General features: G+C 44.2%; 1 protein-coding gene across 1 annotated transcript; it reads right to left on the reverse strand.

The window, feature by feature from the left end:
* Window positions 1–4,486: 4,486 nt before the first annotated feature.
* Window positions 4,487–16,975, reverse strand: LOC125426880 (alpha-1-antiproteinase F-like). The gene is made up of 5 exons (XM_048485701.1): window positions 16,916–16,975; window positions 13,869–14,546; window positions 8,946–9,216; window positions 7,056–7,203; window positions 4,487–4,815 (listed from the first exon to the last, which is right to left on the reverse strand). The coding sequence occupies exons 2-5, from the start codon at window positions 14,524–14,526 to the stop codon at window positions 4,624–4,626; spliced, it is 1,269 nt and encodes a 422-aa protein (XP_048341658.1). The 5' UTR covers window positions 14,527–14,546; window positions 16,916–16,975; the 3' UTR covers window positions 4,487–4,623.
* Window positions 16,976–18,048: the final 1,073 nt, after the last annotated feature.

The raw sequence follows: 18,048 nt of genomic DNA on the forward strand, positions 1-18,048 counted from the left end.
TGCTGTTTTTGCCCATGCGGAGTGTGCCTTACAATCTCTAAAAACCCATTAAAATCCTGACATTTCCAAAGCGGGAAATTTAGAGGCCCCAGCCATTCAGGCCAGATTCAACACTTTGAATCAGGCTCAGTAGCAAATTGGCAACCAGTACCAGTTAGCAGTCTTGGTGTGTCTTTAAAAAAATAGCATTCTATCACAGCAAAAACGGAACATTATAACAGTTTTTTTAATTAAGGGGTGCGAAAAAGACAGCAACCGCTGTAGCTGCGTTAATCTGAAAACATAGGAAATCCCCATGACAGAGCAGGAAGCCTTGGGGTAAACACAGAATTCATACTGGGCCCTGAAGTCTTCCTTCCCACCAAGAATTTCTCAGACATTAATTTCATCTCTTCTTGTAGCAGAGTGGGGAGAAAAATGCAGGCTGGAGGGGCCTTTTGGGTGCCCATTGATTGCCTGGGAAAGCTTTTGAATTGCTATCTCACTGCAGGAGGGTGCTGGACATAAGGGGCATGCTAGAAATGGCTTTGGTCATTCTCAGTTCACTGTGACCTGCTCCCAGCAATGGGCTCTGGATAGAGTGAGGGTCACCAGACTCCAGGTGGGGGCTGGGGACCTCCAAGCATTACAACTGATTTCCCAACTACCTAAATCACTTTATTTATCACTTCTTTCATGGAAATATTTATTCCACTACTCCTGAAGAAAATGGATGCTTCGAAAGGTGGACTGCATGACATTATATCCTACACCAGTCCCTTCTCTCCCTAGACTCCACTCTCCCAGGCTTCACACTCAAATCTCCAAGTATTTTTGAGCCCCAGACTGGCAACTCTAGATAGATAATACCCACAACTCATGGTTATGCTACTACTTCTCTAAATAGAGAACACCCATAACTCATGGTTATGGTGTTGGTACTGACAGCAGTTGGAAGTGCTCAGGCTATTTAGGACTGGGGGGGAAGCTCTGCAATAGATTCTGACCCAACAGACTGGCCCCTTCCGCACATGTAGAATAACGCACTTTCAATCCACTTTCACAATTGTTTGCAAGTGGATTTTGCTATTCTGCACAGCTGCAAAGTGGCTTGAAAGTGGATTGAAAGTGCATTATTCCGCCAGTGCGGAAGAAACCACTGAGGTTAGCTGAACTTTAAGCCACTGTAGTTCCAGGTAATGCTAGCCTGGCCAACTACAACTTCCCAGGGAGTAGAGACATGGATGATGGGTTGACAAATTTTCTTTGTTTCCTTTGATCGTTAACCATGATTCTTGAGGTGCAGCTCAGTGGAAGCTACCAAGTCATCAACTTGCCAGGGCTTCCCATGAAAGCAATCCTCACAAGGACCGCATGTGATCCATGTGTCAATTGTAATTATAAGTAGAGGTGTGTTGACTGATTTGTTTATTTTCCCATCACTGTATCAGGAGAGCAGAATGGCTCTCCTGCTGGCAGCAAGCAACACTCAATAAGTGTCATTCTGTACTTATTAACTCTTCCATTTCCAGATAGGAATTCTGTACCTATGTATGGCTGATTATGTCAAGGACCAGTGAAACCTTTTATTTTATTTTTTTCCAGGTTTGGCTAAGCGGGAAACAAGAATGCCAACTACAGAGAAAGATGTGGCAGACAACACATTTGTTGACCATTCTGGCTTCTGGTACGGGGCCTGGCTGGGTTCCCTATCAGTTTCGTTGCTGGTGCACAGTACCACTCAGGTAAGCACCCTGATGCATCTGTTTGAAAAATGAAAGGGTAACCTTCAGACCTTGATGCCTTCATGGACCTGGGACAGGAACACTGGATGTGGCATACCTCACTCAAGTGCTAAAGAAGGCTTGTCAGGAAGAAATATGAGCCATATTATATCCCAGGAAATTATATAAATGGGATTTATCACAATTCTTCAATTGCAACACTCCCACAAGTGTATATATAATAATCTGCAAATGTGATTTTAGTCTACATAGGAATAACAATGAGACCTTTGAAAAATTGACTCTTAGAACATAGAGGCAATATAAGGATCCAAAAGGAAGATGCCCCACTAGTACATTTCCAGGAAGCAAATCACACTGAAAAATGTATTGTCGAAGGCTTTCATGGCCTGATTCAACAGGTTGTGGTGGGTTTTCCAGGCTGTATGGCTGTGGTCTGGTGGATCTTGTTCCTAATGTTTCGCCTTCAGAGGTGTATCACAGAGGGAAGTCTGTTATACACTGTGTCCAGTCTGAAGACCTCTGAAGATGCCAGCAACAGATGCAGGCGAAACATTAGGAACAAGATCCACCAGACCATGGCCACACAGTCTGGAAAACCCACCACAACCACACTGAAAAAGATTTCAGATTTGGGATACTAAATCATTGTAATGACTATAGACAGGATAGATGAGATACTAATAAATATTTATTGCAACAAGAAACTAAGTGGATCTGTAAGTTCAAAAGCCATCAACATGGGCTGAATAAAGACTTAGATTTCTCATGTTACTCATAAGAATCTCTGACCAATCTGTAAGGCTTATGTCTTTAAATGAAAATGAACATTGCACCTTGTTAAAGCTACAGTTGTAGATCATTACCATTATTATAAGTACTTTGCAGTTATTACTCCAGTTGTTGCATACAACCTGACAAAGCCGTATGGGTTCATAAAATTATTGCATGATCATGATGTATTTTGTACCTCCACTATATAATTAATTCAGAATTAAAATAGATATTTAAAATATAAAATATATAATTTCCCAAATAATATGCACTAATATTTACTCACTATATGAATATTTTTTTAAAAAAAATTAGCATGGAAAACACTATGATATATTTTTCTATTAAGTATTTGTTAATATTTATATCAGGAATTTTGTGTCAAATATATATAATGTGAAAAAGGCTTTTAAAGACAACACGATTATATTTATACTTAGGTCGTTATGGAGATATACAAAATATTTATTATATTTATAATATTCATATATTTATCATCCCAGTACTACAGGATGGCTATGTGAAAAATATTTATTGGGGATTTATGTTCACTGATGAAGAATCCAGTTTGAAAGTGCTTTTTAACATGTGGGGTGTTTTGGAGGTGCAGGGAGTTACCCCATCTAAGGTATTGATACCTGATCAAGGGTTCCTGCTATTGTTCCTCATATAAGGTTGATGATCAAAGAAGCATACGTACAGTTGTTGTAGTTTATATCTCCTAACAAGAACTCAGAGTTTATTGTTGTTAGCTACATCAGACTATCTCTTTAAGAATTCCGGAGCTGGAACCACCCCTTTAAGAACTCCGGAGCTCACTTTTAATTGCGTTTCAGGAAGAAATTCATATCGGGACATCTACATACGAGTCTTTTGATGTCTTTATGAACTTTTGGACTTGAGATTATGATCCTGTATACATGACCCTGATAATGTTATATGACTTAATATGACTACATTGATTATCATAGTATATATAGTTGTTTTATTGGAGATAGTATGACATTATTCAAGCTAAGTTTCCTTAACGTGGAAGACTAGAGGGAAGCTTATTTCACGGGGACACTCCTATAACCAAACTGAGGGCTTGGCTATTGTCCCATGAGGAGACCACACCAAGATACTGGACTGGAGAGTTCATGAGGATGTATTAGCTTAAGTGTCAGAGTTAAGTGAGGGTTTGGAGAAACCCCAAAGCTTAATCTATCCCAAGACAATGTGAGTTCTCTTTGGAGTGAAGGATGGGTGTTTCAGGTGAGTGTTCAGGACCATGAGGGAAAGGTTTACCCGAAACAGAGACACCAGTGCGTGTATGAAGCTATATCTTGTAACTGCAACAGCCATTTAAGTAAAACTGCATTTGATCTGTAACATCTAAGTAAATATCTGCCTAAAGATCTAGAAATACTTAAGAACCTCTCTGTAACAACAGAGAAGAAAGCTTGTAAAATAAAATCTAAATTTTTTTGAAACTGTTAAAAGCTTTGCAAAGTTCCATTTTTACCATGGGACTGGTGGCAGCTATATTTTTCTGACAGGAATTTTTCCTAAAGGGCTATGTGTGTGCGTGAGTGGGGCATGCCTAGACTAAAGGCAGCTATCAAACATCCACCCCCGCAACGCCCTTCCCCCCTTTTGGGCCCCTGTCTCTCTAGAAGGAATGGAAGTGTGTTGCACATACCCAAAATCTTGTTGTGATGCATACAGTAACTCTATGATAGTATTGATTCATCTGGAAAATTTATATTTCAGCCTTCAGTGGTCCAAGCTGGAATGAGCCCCGTATGTCAGGTGCCAGCCCAAGGCTGAGGGACAATGGTTTGCCTCAGGTCACCTAATGAGTCGGGGTGGAGGTTAGATTTGCATGGGGGACCCTGTGGCTTGTAGCTCATTATCTTGACCACTACGCTGCATCAGCTCCCATACTGACAACAATGTAATCTATTCTAGACAAAGAGTTCTATATAGGTGAAAGAACAACCAGGTTGTTTGGTTTTTCACAGATGCCAAGTTTCTGCATCATTCTTTAATTTGCTCAAGAATATGAACTAACATTGATCTCTTCACATGCATTAAACCACCACTTGAGCATTAAGTGAACCTCCTGAGCATGCCAACTGTGTGATTAGTGTTCATTAGGATTCATAACTCTCCCAAGGAATAATACGGACTTGGATTTTCTCTCTCCAATCACTACTAGGTAGGGGCTGTTGAATTCAACCCAAGGGGGGAGAGAAGTAGGGACCATTTCAATGACAGTGACGGCAGCAGCTTCAGTGCCATTCTCGTGGATATTCAAATAAGCTTTATGAATAGCCTGTAAGGAAAGTAAAAGCAAGAATTAATAACCCCTGCAAGAAGACTCATACCTCCCTCTGCCATTCATGCTAGATTTAGATCAAAGGACTATTTTGCAGGATGAAGTCAACATTTTAGTATATTTGAATGGCTGGAACACATGCTATGAGATTGTGACTGTCTGCTGAAGTCTTTCCAAAAGCTATCGGGTCAATAATAGAGTCACAAATAGGATGTTCATGACGCTCATTCACAAAGTGGCTGTCCAAATCTCCTGTAAAATCTGGTGCTGGTTTTATTTACTTATCTACCTGTTCCATTTTGGGTAGGAGCAGCAGTGGCGTAGTGGCTAAGAGCAGTGGCTAAGAGCAGATGCACTCTGATCTGGAGGAACCAGGTTTGATTCCTAGCTCTGCCACTTGAGATGTGGAGGCTTATCTGGGGAATTCAGATTAGCCTGTACACTCCCACACATGCCAGCTGGGTGACCTTGGGCTAGTCACAGCCTTTCGGAGCTCTCTCAGCCCCAGCCCCCTCACAGGGTGTTTGTTGTGAGGGAGGAAGGGCAAGGAGATTGTAAACCCCTTTGAGTCTCCTACAGGAGAGAAAGAGGGGATATAAATCCAAACTCCTCCTGCTCCTGCTCCTGCTCCTGCTCCTGCTCCTGCTCCTGCTCCTGCTCCTGCTCCTGCTCCTGCTCCTGCTCCTGCTCCTCCTCCTCCTCCTTCTTCTTCTTCTTCTTCTTCTTCTTCTTCTTCTTCTTCTTCTTCTTCTTCTTCTTCTTCTTCTTCTTCTTCTTCTTCTTCTTCTTCTTCTTCTTCTTCTCCTTCTCCTTCTCCTTCTCCTTCTCCTTCTCCTTCTCCTTCTTCTTCTCCTTCTTCTTCTTCTTCTTCTTCCAGGGTAACTGATATCTGTTTTAATTAGTTTTAATTCCAGGAGATTTCCAGCTCCCACTGGGAGGTTGGAAACTCTAGACTTCAGGGAGCCCATTCCACAGAACAGGAGTGATGATGGGGAAAAAAGGTCTACTCCATGCAAGACAGACCACACTAAGTGGAAGGATAGCCAGTAGATGACTACTTGGAAGACCACAGCTGGCCCACAGGGACATGTGGAAGGAGATGGTCCTTACTTTATGTTGTTGTTTTTTATACTTATGATCACTCCACTGCTGGTTTTACTGACTGTGATTTTTGACAGTATAGATCAGGTGGTCTTTTTGTTTAAACAGATATATTTTATTGCACTGTTTTTTAAATTATGCATGCTTCAGATTTATTTATTTATTTATTTATACCAATTTATTTTGGAACATTTTTATGTCACCTTTACTGGAGGCCTGCTTAAAAATTGTATTTTTGTTATATTGTTAGCCACTTTGAGCAGTTTCTAGAGAAGCAGTGATAGAAATAATATAATAGACAGCACTACAATCCTAAACCCATTGAGTTGAAGGGGCTTAAAATTGTGGGAGACCTTCTTTGCTCCAAGTCTCTATTGTTGGGTTAACCTAGGGAAAGGTGAGAACTTGTTTGTGAGGTCCTTTCCCCCCAGAAATTTCAGGTCATCCATAAACAACAGCAGCAGCAGGAGTAGTAGTAGTTTGGATGTATACCCCCACCCCTTTCTCTTCGGTAAGGAAACTCAAAGGAACTTACAAACTCCTTTCGCTTCCTCTTCCCACAACAGACACCTTGTGAAGTAGGTAGGGCTGAGAGAGTTCTGGAGAACTGTGACTAGCCCAAGGTCACCCAGCAAGAATGTAGGAGTGGGGAAATAAATCTGATTCACTAGATAAGAGTCCGCCACTCATGTGGAGGTGTAGGGAATCAAGCCCAGTTCTCCAGATTAGAGTCTACCTGTTCTTAACCACTACACCGCACTGGTGTATAAATATGAATTGTGGAAATTAAAAAAAAATCTGTTGTGAAGGGCAAGCTATGTATCATGAACACCTACACAATTCTTCCTGTGGTGTGAGTGATGTTCTTTAGATCAGCCTATATTAGCTGAGGAACTAGCAATATAAGATATTTGCAACCCTAGTGTGAGATAGACTTCCTGTGGTACATGCAGGCTTAATTGCCACCACAATGTAGGCAAAGACAAGATGGGGAAAGGTCAGTTTTTCTCCTGTATGATTTTCCCCACATAAAACATCCCCTTACGACTGCTGTTTTACTCGCTTGTGGCAAAGATACAAGTATTGATAACAGCAGGGGAGAGCTGAATCCCCACAATACTTTTGTAGAAACATACCTGTGAAACCTTCAGATTTGGCTGCCCAGTAAATGCAGATAGATCCGCTTGGTCTGTAAATACCTCAGTAATACCTAATCCTCGAAATGTTTCTTTGAGATTATAGCTTGTTCTCAGTGAAACCTTTGGAAGTAACAGCTCTATTCTCCTGTTGAAAGAAGAGCCAGAGATTGGTTGATGTATCACTTCAAGAAAACACACAATACAAGACAAAATGAATAGAATTTTTTTTTTCATTTTGGCTTAATAAAGAACCGTGATGACTAAATTGATTTTGAAAAAAGTTTTAAAATGCTATGCCACGGTCACAGTGTCTTCATTTGAAAATGCTGCTTTAAAATACTATGACAGTCACAATGTTGTTGGTTGAAAATGCTGATTTTAGTGTATTATCAAAAGCTTTCAAAGCTGGAAGCAACTGGTATTTTTAGAAGATGCCAACCATAGATGCAGATGAAACTATAGCAGCAAAAACTACCAGATTATGGCCACATAGCCTGGAAATCCCACAACAGCCAATGCTGGTTTCTTTTGAATCATTTGTAAATGTTAATACTGACCCATGACTCACAGAAATTAGATGCTATGATGGATTTAAATAGGTGCAACACTTAGCAATCAAGACCAATCACATCCTTCAATTCCCCGTTCAGAAATTTAATGGGACACCTGAACAGGGAGCAGAGCCATAGGATACCTATAGGATATCTGAACAGGGAGCAGAGCCAAGCAGAATGACAGTATATTAAACCAATCATAAACAATAAAATGCTAAGCAATGAAATGTCACAACGAACCCACGTTCTTCTCCATTAATGGAGGATTTGACATCGGGACATTTGATATGTTCCCAGCCTGCACAGCAGGCCCTCATAAGCCCTCCCACCTCCCCCCCAAAAAAAGTCACCTCAGCCACGGAACAGCTGATCCATGGCTGGGCAGCCAGACCGCAGAGCAGCTCAATGGCACTGGCCACACCTTTCTGCCTCCCCTACCCACCCCACCCATCCAAATTCGACCCTTCCCCACTCCAAGCCTCACCTTTCTACCCTCCCCCCACCCCAAGCCACCCCTCCTCACTCTCTTTCTATCCTTGCTTCCAGCCTACCCCAAGTCACACCTCTCCAGCCTCTCCCCCCCCCCATGAGCCGTAGATCCAGAGCCTGGTAAGCACTGCGCCAAGAGTGGGGGGAGGACGCAGCCCCAGTAAAGCCCATTGTGGGGAAGACGCTTGCTCTTCACCACTTTGCTAGGGCTTACTCATCTTCCCCTGTACTGGGCTTTGAAGCTAGTGAAATATTAAAAGCAAAGTTAAAGAACTACAACCAGACGTGTATCTAGGAAAAATGGAGCGTGGGGGCGAAATCTGAATTTTCCACCCTCCCCCGTCCCCTGGCACCCAGGTCTACTGACCAGAGCCGGCAAGGTGCCCAGGTCTACCACTTAGAGCCAGAGCCAGTGTCCGGGTCTACCGCTTGGAGTCAGTCCCAGTGTCCAGGTGTACCGCTTGGAGCTGGTGAGGCACTCAGATCTACCTCTTGGAGCAGGCACTGGCATCCAGGTCTACTGCCCGGAGCCGGCGAGGCACCCAGGTCTACTGCCTGGAGCCGATGAGTGCGGTTGGGCCCGGCACTCCCCCAACATGATTAGATGGCTTGTGCCTGGGGACATGTGATTCCCCATGTCCCTCTGGGATATATGCCCCTGAACAACCAGGCAAGAACCAGAAACTGGGGAGGTCTCTAGTAAATAGGAATGGTTGGAGCCCATGAAATAACAACACCTCTGTTAAGGAACCGTGAAGTTGAGAGATTGTTCATTTACTTAAGTCACCTAATATAGATGCTCCCCAGTCGAGATTGCATGCTCTCTTATACCACCCCAGCTTACCCTAATTTTAAGGAATTCTTCCATTTTGCTAGAAGTTCTAGGCTCAGTGCCTGTTCCACCTGGTCCAGTTTTCCTCTCTTCGGCAGAATGAAGAGGACTGCAAGATCGCCTTTGTAAGGGATCCTCACCACCTCGCAGCCCAGCTCTTTATCATGATAGGTTTCATATTGGCCATCTCTGTGCATCATATCCACTTGCACTGTAGTTTCATTATTGATGAAGAAGTCCCTCTTCCGTGTGGACTGGGGATCGAAAGGCTTTTCCCAATGTGCTTCAGAAGAGAAAGAAGAGGGAATATATTACAGGGCAACAGAAGATTTGTTCTTACTGAAATATCACACAAATTTAAAAACATATGAATATGACCAGTTGGAATTCTGAACCATTTCAGTACTCACCAAAGAAAGAAAATTTTAGTGTTTATTTAAGAGTATAGTTGAGAGTTAAATATACATGGAAAATTTCAAGGCCACAATGGCTGTTTCCACATATTTTGCTGTATCATAGGCCCTTTCCACACGGGCCATATACAGCGTCCCAGGGATGGCAAAAACGCTGTCCCTTGGAGACCGTTCACAGAGGACGCGTTGCTGCTGCGCAGCAGCGCCGTCCTGGCTTTCCCTGGGCGGCATGAAGCCATCCCTGAAAACCACGCTAAACAAGCGAGGTTATTGAGAAACAGTGTCTTCCCGGCGGCGCAGTGCGAACCGCACAGCCGGGAAGCCGCTGCTTTCCCCGTTGGCTCCACTCACCCTCTCATGCAGCGTCCCTCTGGAGGGCTGCAGAGACCTGCCCACGCTGCCCTGCAACCTCTGGAGTCCTCCTCCAGAGGGACATTGCACAAGAAGGTGAATGGAGGGGGACCACTGAGAGGACCACCATGTCAGAGCTGCCCGCACGCTAGCGTGCGAACGGTCCCTGAGCCTCCGCCGGCATAAATTATGCCGGTGGAGGTGCGTTTCCGCCTGTGTGTGGAAAGGGCCTTGGTTTTCTTATAGCAGAGCTGTTTTGAGGAGCATCTACATGATGCTGCCTTCCTGTTTCTAGGCTTTCTCCTGCTTTGCTGCAATCCTTCTGTTGTTAGATATGCTTTTATAAAGACTGTAAACTGGAGAACCAGGTTTGATTCCCCACTCCTACACATGAAGCCTGCTGGGTGACCTTGAGCCAGCCACATTTCTCTCAGAACTCTCTCAGCACATGCAAAGGCAGGCAATGGCAAACCATCTCTGAACATTTCTTGCCTTGATAATCCTACTGGATTGCTACGAGTCAGCTGGAATTTGATGCCAAAATCACACATATATATTGCTATAGCATTATAACATTATAGTGATGTATTGCAAGTATGCATTATATTATAGCTTTCTTTTCAAAATTAAGTCTCTAGCCCTTTTGGTTGCAGAGTTATAAGGGGAAAGGCAATGGTTGCATATGTCTTCTTATAACTCTGCAAACAAAATTATTATTGATTCATTATGTTTTCCTCCATTCATACCTCCCTTTTCTCCTGAATTGGACCCCAAACTGCTTGTGTGGTTCTAGCCTCCATTTTATCATCACAACAAACCTGTAAGGTAAGTTTAGCCAATATATATATATATGAAGAAATGGTACATTATTACAATAGAGCATTATAACATTGTATTGTCGAAGGCTTTCACGGCTGGAATCACTGGGGTGCTGTGTGGTTTCCGGGCTGTATGGCCGTGTTCCAGCAGCATTCTCTCCTGAAGTTTTGCCTGCATCTGTGGCTGCATCTTCAGAGGATCTGATAGGAACAAGAAAGCTCAAGAGATCTATCAGATCCTCTGAAAATGCCATCCACAGATGCAGGCAAAACATCAGGAGAGAATGCTGCTAGAACACGGCCGTACAGCCTGGAAACCGCACAGCACCCCATTATAACATTGCCTTAGCAGACCAGGTGCTCAGGGGCAGCAGTAGCAGAAGGCCATTGCTTTCACATGTTGTATGTGAGCTCCCAAAGGCATCTGGTGGGCCACTGCGAGTAGCAGAGTGCTGGACTAGATGGACTCTGATCTGATCCAGCAGCCTCTTTCTTATGTTATGTAATGCTATAGCTATTGCCATTTTTAAAGGGCATAGGAATAACCATCCTTTGGTGACGTATTTGTGGCAGCAACATAGGACTGGGGCAAGGAAAGTGCAGACAAAGCGTAGGTGTGGAGACACCGTTTTCTCTGCAAATACCAGCAGCAAAAACTATACAGAGAATCATCTCTAAATGGACAGAGTCAGTGTCAATGACCAACTAACCAAACACAAAACTGTAACCCTTTTTATCTGTCTTATGCTCTTCAATCTGACATGCTTGAGACCACTCACAACAAAACTTACAAACATCAGTATTAGTATAAGCAGATTTAAACTGGGAGAAATTGCATGAGAGCCCCACTCCCCTCCTCTTTTTAAAAGCACTGGTATTTACATGTGCACAGTGTATGCTTATGTTAGATTTCTTTCCAGCTTCATCTGATGGGAAAGAGATAGACATTCCTTAGTCCTCAGCTCTCTTGTTCCTTCAAATATGCAGCAATATGTTTGGTGTGATGTTCTGATATACTTGACAAGGACATATGTTGGCAACACACACACGCACCTCCCTTTGATCCATCAGTGGAAAAGCTCTGCTGGGCCTTTGCCATATTAGCATTCCCTTGCTGCTGCAAGTAGCAACCAAAAGGGTGTCACACATCCCCTTCTTTCTAGCAGGAGATTTGGTTAATAGAGAGCAGTTTGCCCAATCATGGAAGAATGAGACTGAGTGCAATAAATAAAGAAGCCCTTTCCGCAGTGGTGGGATACAAAAATTTTAGTAACAGGTTCCCATGGTGGTGGGATTCAAACTGTGGTGTAGCGCCAATGGGGCTGGGTGGGGCATTCTGGGGGTGGGGCATTTCTGGGCGGGGCTGTGGCAAGGACACAGCCGCTGCGCCGGTCCTTGGGCGGGAAACGAATGCACGCAGGCGCAGGCTGCCACGCACACCGGTGCACCTCCTGCTAGACTGCTTCAAGTTCTGCGCGCTACTGCTGAGAGGAGGGGCGTAACTAAGGCAAAAATCACGTGGCAAAATCACCAATTAGTAACCCCCCCTCGGCACACACAAATAATTAGTAACCTACTCTCGGGAACCTGTGAGAACCTGCTGGATCCCACCTCTGCCTTTCAGTCATTATGTTCTATGGTGTGTATCAGGAATGTGCATGACATTTTGTACCATTTTGAGTACCATTTTGTCTGAAAAGGACCGCACTCACAAGCCCTAGCTTCAGAACATGTATGCCAAACGCCTCATTCTTCAGAGTTCTGGTACCTATGTACCAAAGCTTAAAATCCATACAAAGTCAGGTTTCTAGTACATGTGAAAGTATCAATTGAAAGGGCTATTGTGAGGAGGTAGGGCACACACTGTAAACAGACTAAATGTGGACAGATGACACCACCAGGCAAAAAAGTGGCTACTGATCTGCATGACTGAAATCTAATGGACATCCAGATTCAGTGCAGGTGCCTGAATAGTCCAGTCTAGGCTGACCTCATTACAGCTTGAAAGCTAAGCAGGTTGGCCATAGTCAGAATTTGGATGGGAGACCACACCAAGGAAGACAGGGGTTGCTATGCAGGGGAAGGCAAACTTGCTCTGCTCATCTCTTCTCTTGGAAACCCCATGAAGAGTTGTGATATGTTGGCTGGGACTTAGCAGCACCTAATTATCATCTCTATATATAAAAAGCTAACAGTGACTTTGTTAGTCATGCCCTAATGCCGAAATGGCTGGACGGATTGCCCCCAATTTTTCACATGACGTGCCTCCCTGTTGCGGGCAGGTAATCAGACCTTCAAATCGCCGAAAGTCCATAATTCCGAGCTTGTGGTAAACGCTTCTTTTTTCCTGGCAACACCAGGCCATGTAAAAGCTGAAGCTGTGTTTAACTGTCACCCTTAGGAATGTGTTCGCGCAGCCTGTCTGTCCGTAGGTCTGAGGGGTTGGTATGAGGCTTAGAATGTGCTCGCAAGTAGATGGGCAGAGATGAAAGCAGCAAAACAGTAAATAGGGTAATACTGGTAGGTAATATGAGGGAAGTGAAACACATACACGTTCTTCGCCAAGTGAGACATCAGGTGGGGTTCCCCCACACGCAGGTAACTTTTCTACTCTCTGTGCCTTCAACCCACTGGCGCCACTACGCACACAACACATACATACTCTCATACACATCCAGCGTCATCCTCACACACCTCTACTCTGCCCCCTCCCTCACATCCAACCGCCGTACCACTTCAACCCACTTCCTCACCCATATTCGCCCGCCAGCCTTTTACTACAAGCCGAAGCCGCTGGAGTTTGGCTTTTTCTTCTGGAAGAAAATCTATGGGTGGGGCGAACCAACACTACTGGCTCCACTCTTTTGCACGTGGCCCTTTAAGAACCCAGGGAGCTGGCCTTGATCTAAGCACCTCACCACCCTGCCTCTGCTGCCTCGACTCGGGACATAGCGTCTGTGCATTCTTAAATGCCTTACCCAAGCCAGGACTGTGCGTGTCAACCAGCCTCATGTACAGTGGGATTCACACTCTGGACAGTTCCATTGTGGAATGGAAAGGGTTACCTTATACTAAAAAAACAAGACAGCACCATATAACGATGTGCATTGAAAAGGAAAAGAGGGATTCCATTTGACCACCCCAAAAGGCTATGCTGCGGACCTGCATGGACATCTGTGTGGGTTGCGACTGTGATGAGAAGGACAATTGCCACAGCAACGCGTGGCCGGGCCCCGCTAGTTATGAATAAATACCATGCAAAAGGAGTCTATAGCTAAGTATAGGAATCGTATGGATTGCATTTTGTAATAAAATATGTCTATTCTATAATTTGGAAAAACAAAGTGCATTACCTTTCATCAAAATATAGTTTATAATAACCATTACAGTTTCTGGGTCCAGACTCCCAATAACATCCACTAATTTCCCATGGGTTTTCTCCTCAATGTAGCTGTTAATCTGGGTCTTAGCTTCTTCAAGGTGGTCGAAATTAGCAGGCACGATATTTGCTTGGAGGAAATCACGAGCCTCATCCAGGACCTCCTGCCGCAGTGGGAATTTTTCCGTCGTGAAAAGGGCATTCCCAATGCTCAGTTCAAATTGAGGGTCGGGGGTGTTCAGCAATTGTAGGAGGTGGCGGAAACCTTCATCAAATTCCTTTGTGGTGATCTCGGACTGGTTAAAGCCAAGCCCTGAAACGATCTGCTCTCGTGTGATTCCTTTAGCTCCTCGGGCCACAAGCATAAGAGCAGCAGCCATGCTGACTGGAGAGAAGAAAACATTTTTGCCAGCGGACTCGGAAGCTATCAGGCGGTAGACTTTAGTGGCAAACTCGACACCGCTTCGGGCGATCTTGTGACAGGCCGAATGATCTTCATGGCTTTCAGCTGGTTGTTGGTCATCCTGAGGATGTTCGTGCCCATCATGGCCACCCTGATGTCCAGGGACATGATGACAGCTGGCAAGTATACAGAGACCAGCAAGCAAGAAGCACAGGTATACATTAGGCATGGTTCCCTTTTGGAGATGTTCTGTTTGAAAGAAGGAAAGATTAGCTTTAAAGGGGGCTTGGATAGATTTATGGAGGAGAAGTCAATCTTTGGCTACCAATCTTGATCCTCATTGATCTGAGATTGCAAATGCCTTAGAAGACCATGTGCTTGGCAGCAGCAGCAGCAGCAGAAGGCCATTGCTTTTACATCCTGCATGTGAGCTCCCAAAGGCATCTGGTGGGCCACTGCAAGGTGCAGAGTGCTGGACTAGATGGACTCTGGTCTGGTCCAGCAGGCTTGTTCTTATGTTCTTATGTAAAGAACCATATTCACAGAGTCTATGTTGATAAATCTGCCAGAAAGTGAAACTTTGGAGCAGCCTTACTAGATAAAGCACAGCAGGGCTGTCTAAGCATGGTGTCATGCTTTTAGGGGTATCTAAAAATGTTGTCATGAGTACCTTGTTCCTTGTTTTTTTTCTCCTGTCATTTGCTGTTGGCTGTGGGTTTGGTTCTGTCCTTTTCTTCTGCTGATATTGGAGATGTGTTTGTATTGTGTTACATGGTGCTGAAATTGCAATGCATGTAGCTTCCTTGTGTGATGTGTGTGTAATGTAGAACGTGGATGTGCTGAACTCACAAATCATGTCAAGATATTGGGGGAAAAATCATTGCGAGAGAACCAAAAATAGTGTGAAAATAAAGGTTGATTTGCACAAGTGAACTAAAAGTGAAGAGTTGGGGTTTTTAAAAGGTTGAAACAGTAGAGATTAGAAATTCAGGATAACGCTTGACTGCTGGGAAACATCAACTGCCAGTAAATCACTCCTTTACCCTATTTCCATATGCTGTAATGGTTGGGTTTGATTCTCCGCTCTGCCGCCTGAGCTGTGGAGGCTTATCTGGGGAATTCAGATTAGCCTGTGTGCTCCCACACACGCCAGCTGGGTGACCTTGAACTAGTCACAGCTTCTCGGAGCTCTCTCAGCCCCACCTACCTCACAGGGTGTTTGTTGTGAGGGGGGAAGGGCAAGGAGATTGTAAGCCCCTTTGAGTCTCCTACAGGAGAGAAAGGGGGGATATAAATCCAAACTCTTCTTCTTCTTCTTCTTCTAGATAAGCTGAATTCAAACTTACAATGAAGCTCACTGTATGACCTTGGGGTTGTTACTCAAACTCACCTCACCTACACCACAGGGTTGTTGTGAAAATAAAATGAAGGAACAACCATGTAATATGTCCTGAGCTGCTTTTACAAAGGGTAGAAGTGAAACAAGAGTCAGTGTGGTGGAGTGGTTAAGAATGGCGGAGTCTAATCAGGAGAACCAGATTTGATTCTCTACTCTTCCACATGAGCAGTAAGCTCTAACCTGGTGAACTGGATTTGTTTTCCCATTCATCCACATGAAGCCTGCTGGGTGACTTTGGGCTAGTCACAGTTCTCTCAGACCTCTCTCAGCCTAGAGCTGTGGTGGCGAACCTATGGCACTCCAGATGTTCATAGACTACAATTCCTATCAGCCCCTGCCAGCATGGCCAATTGGTGAGAATTGTAGTCCATGAACATCTGGAGTGCCATACGTTCCCCACCACGGGCCTAGAGCATCCCTGAGAAGTGTTTGTCAAGCTGCTTTTTGAAGACTGCCTGTGAGGGGGAGCTCACCACCTCCTTAGACTATTGATTCCACTGCTGAACTACTCTCATGTAAAATTATGTGATGTGAGACCAATTGTTTAGAGGGCCTCTAGCTATTTAAAACAATCTTATCTTCTTTCTCCTTGGTTTGTTGCATACATTGGTAGGCCACACTCCAAGTTCAAAAACCTGCAAGGCAAAGTTTGATGCTTTGCTATCAGAAGTCATTTGGGAAGTGAAAATGGCCGCGGGACCTGCCCAGCTGGGCAGCCCCAACCAGCCAGCAATTCAGGGGCTGCTGAACTCAGTGGCACCAGCAATAGAGACTGACTCATCATCCTTTGCCTCATATCCAACAACATGGTGGCAATGCAGGAGGGGACAAATGGGCAGCTGACACCACTGTAGGGTCTGAACCAGGTGGCCCCTGGGGCACCAGCTGGGTTACTGAGGCTTGGCCACCAGCAGCCCTCCAGGGCAGTGGCCCAACAAAAGTTACCCTGTAAGTTATATGATCCACCTGTCCCTGTTTTCTATAGCTTTTCTCTCTTGAGACCACAGGTAAGCCAATATGAAATCACTCCACATTTCTCCTCTGGCCGGCAATATACTCATGACTTGGGGAAGCATGTGGATGCGGTGAAATAGTCTTGACCGAAAAATAAAAAAATGTCTGCAAATTCACCCTTTGAAACCATCCAGCTCTTGAGCAAACCATTCTGACCAGAAAACATCTGAGATACCAAATCAGAAAACGATCTTTCAGTACTTACATTATATGCAGAGGTGTCTGTCTGAAGATGGGGAGGGAGAGATCTGTGCAGAGCTGTCACTTATATGATGGGACATGTTGAGAAATGTGTGCTTTTCATTAAACATTAAATGGTAAAGAGCAAATATTGATCAAGAGCTTTTTTTTTTTCATGGACAACATGGGTCCTAAGTTCGTTGTTGGCTGTCCCCCAGAGCAAATATATCAGGCTTCGCTTACAATTTCCATGTCTGGTCCTAAATCAGAATTACCTTTCTTGTGATTTGGTGTCAAGGGTAGCTATCAGATAATAAAGTTGCAATTCATAAAACAATTATTATGCCGTATCTCCACTGAAGCCATTTTAATTGCTCCATTGTAACTACCCTTCAGTAAGAAGGAGAATTTGCCTGAAAATAGGGCTGGCAAGAACCAGATGGGGTCTGGGGAACTCCCATAATAACAACCCCAGACTTAAGAAGAGTGATTGTTTTGGAGGGTGGACTCTAAGGCATTATACCTGAATAAGTTCCCTCCCTATGCTCCACCCCCAAATCTCCAGGAATTTCCCAACCCAGAGTTGGCAACCCAACTTGAAAACATCCTTAAGAAAACAAAGCAAGCAAAAATGCTTTCTTCTCCCAAAGAATTTGCTTGAAATGTCCCTGTTCTACAGATTTCATTGAAACCTCACAATTCAATAAGGTATTTGATTATAGTAGCAACAGAACCCCACCCCAAATTCTGGTCTGCATGTTAAAGAGCCAAAACAGTTATCAGGCTTACTGTGGTGGGAAACATAGTAAGATTTACTATCATTCAGCACTTTGCAATTATCAAACAGCACGTATTCTTTTCATGATGTAAGAACAGAAAAGCCACAGATAGGGATGATACATAGAGTTGCTGGGATGAATCTGGCCGGGGGTGGGGACACGGGGCAGTGCATGCAACATCGGCAATGTTACCATCACTACATCACTCGCAGCTCTAGGAATCACCAGAAACTCTATGCTAAAACCTCAAGAGTTTCTGGCAATTCCTAGAGCTGCCCTATGTCATTACCGGGTTTTACCCAGAAGTGACATGCTAATGTCAGGGATGTTGGCGATGTCAGCAATGACATTTGGGGGGGGGAGGGTTGTGGTTGCTTTT

This window comes from Sphaerodactylus townsendi, linkage group LG02, assembly GCF_021028975.2.
Source record: "Sphaerodactylus townsendi isolate TG3544 linkage group LG02, MPM_Stown_v2.3, whole genome shotgun sequence".
In the NCBI taxonomy this organism is placed as follows: domain Eukaryota; kingdom Metazoa; phylum Chordata; class Lepidosauria; order Squamata; family Sphaerodactylidae; genus Sphaerodactylus; species Sphaerodactylus townsendi.